We start from the raw sequence: 8,338 nt of genomic DNA, 5'->3' as shown, positions 1-8,338 counted from the left end.
CCCAGAGCAGGAGGAGGCCGGCGAGCAGCGGCGGGCCGCGGGGGGGCTTCATGGTGGCTGCCGCGTCCCTCTGCCGCTCCCCACCTGGCAGCGGGCTGCTGGCGGGATAATGTATGCTAATGAGATGCGAGAGGCCGGGCCAATGGGCGAGGAGGAGGAGCCGGGGCCGCCGGGGAGGCCGCTGTTTACAGTCCCATGCGGGTGCAGGGGGGCTGGGAGCCCCCCCCGAAGGTCCCCGGGGGTCCCACGTTGCCCCCCCCTCCCCCCCCAGGGGAGGGAACCCAGCCCCGGGACCCCCGAGGGGTGAGGGGGGGTCTGGGCCTGGCGCCCCCCAGCCTGGGGGGGGGACAAGGGGGCAGCAGCCCCCCAGGAGGGGTTGGGGACCCCAAAAAGGGACTGGCGCGCACCAAGAAAGGGGGGGGGAGGGCTCTGACCCCCCCCTTTTAGGGTCGCAGCCCCCTGGGCCGAGACCCCCGCACTCCGAGCCGGGATCGGGGCGGCCAAAAGCGGCGGCGAGCGCCCCGAGGTGGGACGGGGGGCACCCAAAGCGCTGCCCCTACCCCCCAAATCGCAGCCCCTCCCTTAATTCGCAGCCCACCCCCCCCCTCCTCGGGGCCAGCGGGGTCCCCCCCCACGTCCCCATTGTCCCCCCCGGGCAGCGGGGTTTCTATGGCAGCCCTCACCCCCGGCAGCACGGAACAAAGCGGCGACTCAGCGCGAACAGCGCGGCCTTTCTGCGCCGCCCGGCTCCGGGGGGGGCCACGGGGGGGGCAGCGCGGCTTTTCGGGGCCGTTTGTCGCCGTTTCGGGGCCGTTTTGTCGCCGTTTTGTCGCCGTTTCGGCCCCCCGCGGCCGCTCGGGGGCTCGTCGGCACGCGGGGCACGTCCGGGCGCCGTCCCAGCACAGGGAGGGGCAAGGCGAAGCTGCCCCCAAATCCACCCCTTTTGTGGCCAAAAGATTGGGGATCCGGCGGGTGGACCCGAAAACGGGATAAAAAGCATGGAAACGGGGCAAAAAGGGAACTTACGGTAGGAATCGGCGTCCCCACCGCCGGCGGGGCTGGGGGCGAACGCACGGCCACATCCTCGGCGGGTCGTGGGGAGCCCCTGCAGCTGGGAGAAATGGTTGAAAAAAAGAGGGTTTGGGGATTTTTTGACATTAGGGACGCCCTGAGCACCCCGCGGGGGGGGGGGCTGCGCTGCCCCAGAGCGGCGAGGCGGTGACCCCAGCCCGCAGCGGGGGACCCCGGCTGCCCCCCCGGCCGGAGACTCAGCATGCAGGGGCGAGACTTGGACAAGAGCCCAAAGCGATGCCCAATTCCTGCGTCTTTTGCCCCAAATCTTACCGCCACCCCCGCGGTGCGGCCGCCGAGCCCTCTAGTGGGGCGGTGCGAGGGAAGCGCGGCCGCCTCGGGGCGAAACGCTGCGGCACGAGGCCGGGGAGGAAGGCTCGGCGCGCGGCTCCTGGGGGTAATTAGCCTCGGCGGTTAACGAGAGGAGGCGATTTGCTGCCGCGTGTGCTGGCTGCCGTCACCCTGCCGCGTGCTGGAGCCGAACGAGGAGGAGACGAGGGGCAGGAGCAGGAGCACGTCCTCCCTCCTGTGCCTCCGATGGGCTCCTCTGCCTCCACGCTGCACTGCGGGGCCTCTCCCAGCAGGAAAGGGGTGGGTTTGGGGGGCTCGCAGCACGTTGATGGGGAAAGGGAGGACGGGGAAAAGGGGAGCCCCAGCCCCGAGGGCTCGGCACCGCCTGGCGCAGCAGGGGAACCGACCGGTCCTGCCGCAGCCCGCGGGCACCGGCCCGCCCGGTGACGCCTTTGGGGAGGGGAACGGAGGCGCTGAGGTGACACGGGCCGGGGACAGGAGGCAACGGCGGCCCCTCGGCGGCACAGAGGGGTGCGTGGGGGGGGTGGGCGCACAGGTGGGGAGCTGAGGGAGGCGATGAGGAAGAGGAAAGCAAAAATCTCGCATCCTCGCGGGCCTCGGCTGCCTCAGGGAGGGCTCACAGCATCACAGGACCACGGAATGTCCCAAGCCTGAAGGGACCCATAAGGACCATCGAGACTCCACGGGGGTCTACCCAAGATTTTACACCATGTGGCTAAGTGCACAGTCCAAACACTTCTTAAACCCTGACGGGACCAAGGCCCGAGGGCTCACCGACCTGATTTCTCCACAGGGACCTGGGGCCCCTCACCGCAACCATGAGGAGAAGCAGCGCTGCACGAGGCCGGGCCGTGACAGGGGCTGAAGCGCCCGATGGGAGGCACCGACAGCGGCCCCCCGAGGCTCCTGAGGCGGCTGCGGGGCCGAGGCAGGGCCCTGAGCTCCCCGGGACCCCGCGGCCCCCCGGCTGCCCCCGGTCCCGCCGCGGCACAAAATGGCGGCGGGGCCGCTTCTCCCTCAGCGCCTTTCCCGCCTTCGGCGCGGCCCCGCCCCCTTTCCCGCCCCTCAGCCAATCAGCGGCCGCGAGCGGCGCGTGCCGCCGGGGAGCGCGACGGCCGTTAAGCGGCTGCCCCCGCCCGCGCGGGGCGCGAAGCGGCTTTTTCTGAGGTAAAATTGGGAGAAAAAAGGTTTTTTGTGACCCAGGACCGCCTTGGAGGGATGGGGGGGGACACAAAGCGTGCCCTGAAGTCGATTCGGGAGGAATTCTGTGGTGTATTTGGGGGTAAGGGGCTACCGCCCACCCCAGTCTCCTCAGGCTGTGGTGAGCCCCGTTAAATTCCTGTCAAAATCCCACAAAATCCCCATTAAACTTCCCCAAAACAGGTGGGAAAAACATCCCAAGACAGTCGGCCCCTTCCCCCCACCCTTTCCCGTGTTCTGAGGGGTTTCTGAGGCCCTGAGAGGCTCCTCCTGCCCCCCTGGGTTAAAATCCTCCAATTTGACGTCTTCAAGCAAAAAAAAAAAAAAGAACATTTTTCCCCCCTTTCTTCTTCTCGCCTGCCCACTCTGGCACCGCCACGCAGGAGGGGCGGTTGTTGGAAGGCCACAAGAACCACGCTGGCGTAAAAGAAAGACGAGCCTAAAAATACCTAAAAATGCCCCCTCCCTGAGAAGGAAAAAAAGCTTTTTTTTTTTTTTTCCTTAAAAAACTCCCCAAATCAGCGCAGCTGACACAACAGCTGCTTCTCCCTTTCAGCCCATCTCCGCTGTCATTCTTGCTTTGTTTTGTTGCAAAAAAACCAAAACTATAAATTGCTGCGAACGCTGCCGATTTCGTGCCTCTTTCAGGATTCTTCCAATCCACGGAGGAATTTGCACCAAAACCACCCATTTTCGCCCCATTTCTCCCTGCTCCCTCCCAGCCACGCGCTTTCTTCCCCCAAAATGCTGATTTTGGGGACCACGGGGCGTTTCTCCTGCTTTTTCCTCCTTTTTAGAGCCGGGTGGGGCCAGGCAGCGGCGCGCCAGCGAGGCGGATGCGCCAGGAGCCGATTTGGGTGTTTTTCCCCTTAATTTGGGAATAAAAACGGCGACAAAATGGGGGTTTTGGGGATCGATGACGACCGCGGGGCCGCCCAGCCAGCCCAGGCTCCGTGGGCGCAGCCCCGTGCCCCAAACCCAAGCGACGATTCCTCACTTTCCCCCCCCCCCGGGGCCATTTTTGGTCCGAAAAGGCCCATTTTTCCCCCAAAAAGCCCCCCCCCCGACCCCCCCATTTCGGAAGGAGCACTCCGCAGCCCGCGTTAACGAAGCCGGTTTTATTCCGCAGCGTCGCCCCTAGTGCTTCTTGCTGGCGGCCGCCACCTGGGGAAGGCAGAGAGAGCATGACAACCACACCGAAAAACCACCCAAACCCCCTCAAAGCGCCCCAAAACGGGGCCCGCACCTGCCCGGCGATCCTGTCCAGATCCCGCTGCCCCTGCGGCGTCAGCTTGCGCCCGCTGGACGGAAACAGACGGAGCGTTAGGAACCGAGCGAGAGCAGCGGGGGAAAGCGCCGAAAACGGCGGAAATGCCCCCAAAACGGGGCCGCTCACCCGTCCTGGTCCTTCTCCACCATCTTGAGCCCCTCCAGCGCCTGCAGCACGCGGCGGGCGACGCTCTTGGAGCCGCGGCTGAAGTGGCTGGGCATGACGCCGTTGCGCTGCCGCCCGCCGTAGATCTTGGTCATGGAGCCCACGCCGGCGCCGCCGCGCAGGTACAGGTGCCGGGCGGTGGAGGCTGCGGGGGGGGGGAAGGGGTTTTTGGGGGAAAAGCGTGAGGTTTTGGGGAAAACGAGGGTTTGGGGGGGAAATCTGCTGTCTGGGGGGAAAAGGATGATGGGGTTAGGAGGGGAAGGCTCCGGTTTTGGGGGAAAAGTCTGCTTTAGGGAAAAAAATCCCGGCTTTGAGGGAAAAGCCTGTTTTAGGCAAAAAGGACACGGTTTTGGGAGAAAAGCTTCCAGATTTTTGGGGAAAAGGCTCCTGTTCTTGGGGGAAAATCCTTTGTTTTAGGCAAAAAGGTCACGGTTTTGGGGAGGAAAGCTTCCAGTTTTGGGGGAAAAGGCTCCTGATCTTGGGCTAAAATCGTCTGTTTTAGGGGAAAAAATACTGGCTTTGGGGCTCCTGGTTTGGGGGAAAATTCCTCTGTTTTAGTCAAAAAGTTCCTGGAGTTGTGGTGATAACGCTCCCAGTTTTGGGGGAAAACTCCTCTGTTTTAGTCAAAAAGCTCCCGGTTTGGGGGAGAAAGCTTCTCGCTTTGGGGAAATCCTCTTGTATTTTGGGGGGAAATCTCCTGGTTTTGGGGGAAAACCATCCTATTCTTGAGGGAAAAGCTCCCGGTTGGGGGAAAAATGCTCTATTTTGGGCAAAAAGGCCCTGGCTTTATAGATAAAATCTTCCGTTATTTTGTGGGGGGGATCCTCGCGGTTTTGTGTGAAAAATACTCCTGTTCTTGGGGAGAAAACCCTCCGTTTTGGGCAAAGAGACCCTTCTTTGGGGAGGAATCTCCCGGTTTGGGGTAAAACGCTCCAGTTTTGGGGCAAAACCCCCCCGTTTCGGGACTCACCGGCCCGCGTGTAGAACCAGTTCTCGTCATAGGGCGCCAGCTCCTTGTGCTTGGCCAGCTTCACCGTGTCCACCCACTCGGGCACCTTCAGCTTCCCCGACCTGCGGGCGGCGCCGTTACCGGGGGCTCTCCGGTCCCCCCGGGGCCCCCCCCCGTGCCCCCCCCCCCCCCCCCCGGTCCCGGTGCCGGTCCCGACCTCGCTGCTCCGTGCGCGCGCGGCGGGGCCGGAAGAGGAGGGAGCGCGGGGCCGCCCGGGGGAAGGCGCAGGGCCCGAGTCTCGCGATACCTTCCCCGCCAATCCCCTTCCGCGAGATTTCGCCCCGCCAATAGGCGCGCCGGGGGGGCGTGGCTCCGCGTTCTCGCCCCCGCCAGGTAATGGCGCGCCGCCGCCACGTGGGGGCGCGCCGCGGGCGTGACGTCACCGCTGGCCGAGGCAGCAGCGGGCGCGCTTCAGTCCGGCGGCAGCCGGGAGGTCACCGCCGGGGGGGGGAGCGGGGAGCGGCCGGGGGGACGGAGAACGGCCGGGGGGTGGGGGGGGCGAGAAGTGTCCCGGGCTGGGGCGGGGAGCGGCCGGGGGAGCGCTGGGGGGGTTGGCGGCGCCTCCCGAAGCGGGGGGGGGGGGGGGGGGGGGGGGCAAGGGGCTCCTCCCCGGCGTTTCCGGCGCAGGGCAAGGCCGCGGTGGCGCCAGGAAGGAACGGGAGGAGCGGAAGGCGCCCACGGAGCCCTCCCTGGAAGCCTCGGGGCCCTTCCCCGGCCAAGCACCGGCACAGGAGCTGTGCGAAGGAGCTGTGCGAAAGCTGCTTTATTTGGCACAGGAATGGCAGCCGCTGCGGCCAGGCACGAAGCACAAGCATCGCTGCCCCGCGGCCCCCTTCGGCTCCCCGGCGGCGGCAGCGCCCCGGCACGCCGCCTACTTGAGGGCCTTGTGGTTGTTGATCAGGGTGACCACCTCGCACGCGGTCTGCAGGGCCGCCTGCAGGGTCTTGCAGATGTGTCCCACCATGTCTTGGGTTTTGAGCGACTGCCGCAGGCTGGCCAGCTCGTCCTCCAGCAGCTTGGCCCGCTCGCTGAAGCCCTGCTTCAGCAGCCGCTCCTGCTCCTGCAGCTTGGCCTCCATGGCCCGCTTGATGTCCTCCTGCGTTTTCAGCGCCTCCTCCTGCAGCTTGGCCTCCAGCATCTTCATGCTCTCCTGGTAACTGCGCTCCTGGTCGGCCAGCAGCACCTCCAGCTGCTTGTTGCGCTCCTCCGCCGCCTTCTGTGCCTGCTCGAGCAGCTCCGCCTGCTGCTTTTGGTCTTGGGGGGAGGGAACAGGGCCATGAGGGGGGGTTGTGAATCGGCCCTGGGGGCCGTGGGGAGGCAGCGGGGCCGCGGCCCTCACCTGCCAGGTGCTTCTCGACCTCGGTCAGCGCCTTGTCTGCCTTCAGCACCGCCTCGGCCTCCGCCTTGCGCCCCTCCAGGAACTTGTCCAGCATCTCCTCGGCCTGCAGGGCCCCGGGGGGGGTGAGGGAACAGCCCTGACCCCCTCCCCGAGCCCCGCTGCGCCGTCCTCACCTTGGTGCCCTTGCTCAGGGCCTCCCGGTAGGCGTCCACCAGGTGCTGCCGGTCGGCCTGGTAAGCGTGGTAGCCGCCGGGCTGGGCGTAGGCACCCTGGGCCAAGTTGGCGTCGAGGGGCTGGGCCAGCTTGGCCAGCAGCTCCTGGCAGCGCGTGCGCGACGCCTCCTCGTTCTGCTGCAGCAGCGACCCGTACTCGGCCTGGAGGTTCTCCTGCGGGCACCGGGACGGCGTCAGCGCCGCGGCGGGGCCAACGGGGCCGGGAACGCCCGGCGAGGGACGGCGGGGCGCGGCCGCGCACCATCAGCTTGAGCTGGTGCCGCTGGTCGATGTCACGGAAGGCGCGGTGGTGGAAGACGGCCAGCGCCTGCTGCAGCCAGCGGTTGTGCTCCTCCGACAGCTGGTGCTGCTCGGCCGGCAGCGACACCTTCCGCATGCCGTCGCGGTACTCGGCCAGCGCCTCCGCCACCGCCACCGCGTTCTCGCTCGCCGCCACCGCCGCCACCGCCCCCTCCAGGCAGGGCACGTGCCCGCTGCCGATGGTCTCCAGGTAGCTCTGCACCACCGTGCTGAACGCTGCCGGGAGCGGCGTGCAGAGGCACGCTGAGGCCACGCCGCCGCCAAGCCCTCGTCCCCGTCCCCCCCCCCGCCGCAACCCCGCTCACTGCGGCCGCTGAGCTCCGCGCCGTCCTGCAGCTGCTTGGGCCGGGAGGAGGCCAGCACGTGCTGGCAGAAGCGCTCCACCTGCACCAGGAAGCCGGGCTGCAGCGCCTCCTCGGGCAGCTCCTCGGGCTGGCCCTGGTGCTCCGCGCCCACGGGCGGCGGGAAGACGAAGCACTTGCGCGTGGGGAAGTAGCTGCGGATGCACTGCCGCGTGGTGTTGTACTCCACCACCTGCCGCCCGTAGCCTGCGCGGGGAGACGGGGGCACCGTGAGCCCCGCTACCGCCACCGCCGTGGCCGCGTCCTCGCCCGCTAGCTCACCCTGCTTCAGGGCCAGCGCCCGCTCCAGGTACTCGTCCTCGGTGATGGGGTGGCCGTCGGCCTCCAGCTTCAGCGTGAAGTCGCGCACGGCCCAGACGAAGTCGGGGAAGAAGCGCATGAACTCCCTGTCCTCCGCCTCGCCCGCCTGCCCCCCGTCGCCGGCCCGAATCCGGATGAAGCTCGTCAGCTCCGACACCAGCCTGGCGCGCGGTGAGGAACCCAACGGACACCACGGGGCCCCAAGCCCGGCCTCCCCCGCAGCTCGTCCATCTCTCCTGCCCCGAACCCCACGTGTCCCCCCCCCAAACCCCACGTGTCCCCCCCCCAAACCCCACGTGTCCCCCCCCCGACCTCAATTTCACCACAAGTCCCACAGCTTCTCCCCGAATCCTCATCACCCCCAGGTCCTGTGTTCCCCCCCCAGCTGACCTCCCCCGTCCCAAACCCCCCTAAATCCCACAGCTTCCTCCTGAATTCCCCAGGTTCCGCATTCCGCCTGCATCCTGTGTCCCCCCCCCCGTCCTGCACCCCCCCGAAATTTAAGCCCTGAGCCCCCTTAAAGCCCGCACTGACCCCGACCCCCAGCCCAAGCCCCGACCGTGCCCAAATCCTGTGGCCTCAGCCTAAATCCCTCTGAATCCCCCAGCTTCACCCCAAAAACTGTATCCCCCCAGTCCCTTGTCGCCCTGAACCCCCCAACCTCACCCTAAACCTCACGGTGCCCCCCCCCGAATCCCCAGCCTGCAGCCTCAACCCTGCTTCGTTCTGTAAACCTCAGAGCCCCAAATCCCTCCACCTCTGACATCCCCGGCCCCC

General features: G+C 66.9%; 2 protein-coding genes across 2 annotated transcripts; both read right to left on the bottom strand.

Moving 5' to 3' along the window:
- Positions 1-3,681: 3,681 nt before the first annotated feature.
- RPS19 (ribosomal protein S19) lies at positions 3,682-5,842 on the bottom strand. Its single transcript, XM_035314139.1, has 6 exons — positions 5,757-5,842; positions 5,185-5,436; positions 4,989-5,089; positions 3,980-4,163; positions 3,830-3,884; positions 3,682-3,747 (listed from the first exon to the last, which is right to left on the bottom strand). The coding sequence occupies exons 1-6, from the start codon at positions 5,840-5,842 to the stop codon at positions 3,721-3,723; spliced, it is 705 nt and encodes a 234-aa protein (XP_035170030.1). The 3' UTR covers positions 3,682-3,720.
- LOC118159554 (guanylate-binding protein 1-like) lies at positions 5,776-8,046 on the bottom strand. The gene is made up of 7 exons (XM_035314138.1): positions 7,960-8,046; positions 7,523-7,779; positions 7,205-7,447; positions 6,841-7,115; positions 6,540-6,752; positions 6,367-6,469; positions 5,776-6,281 (listed from the first exon to the last, which is right to left on the bottom strand). The coding sequence occupies exons 1-7, from the start codon at positions 8,022-8,024 to the stop codon at positions 5,899-5,901; spliced, it is 1,539 nt and encodes a 512-aa protein (XP_035170029.1). The 5' UTR covers positions 8,025-8,046; the 3' UTR covers positions 5,776-5,898.
- Positions 8,047-8,338: the final 292 nt, after the last annotated feature.

Source organism: Oxyura jamaicensis, unplaced genomic scaffold (genome assembly GCF_011077185.1).
Source record: "Oxyura jamaicensis isolate SHBP4307 breed ruddy duck unplaced genomic scaffold, BPBGC_Ojam_1.0 oxyUn_random_OJ70964, whole genome shotgun sequence".
Lineage (NCBI taxonomy): Eukaryota > Metazoa > Chordata > Aves > Anseriformes > Anatidae > Oxyura > Oxyura jamaicensis.
The sequence above is the reverse complement of the archived record's forward strand: the minus strand, read 5'-3'. Positions and strand labels throughout refer to the sequence as shown.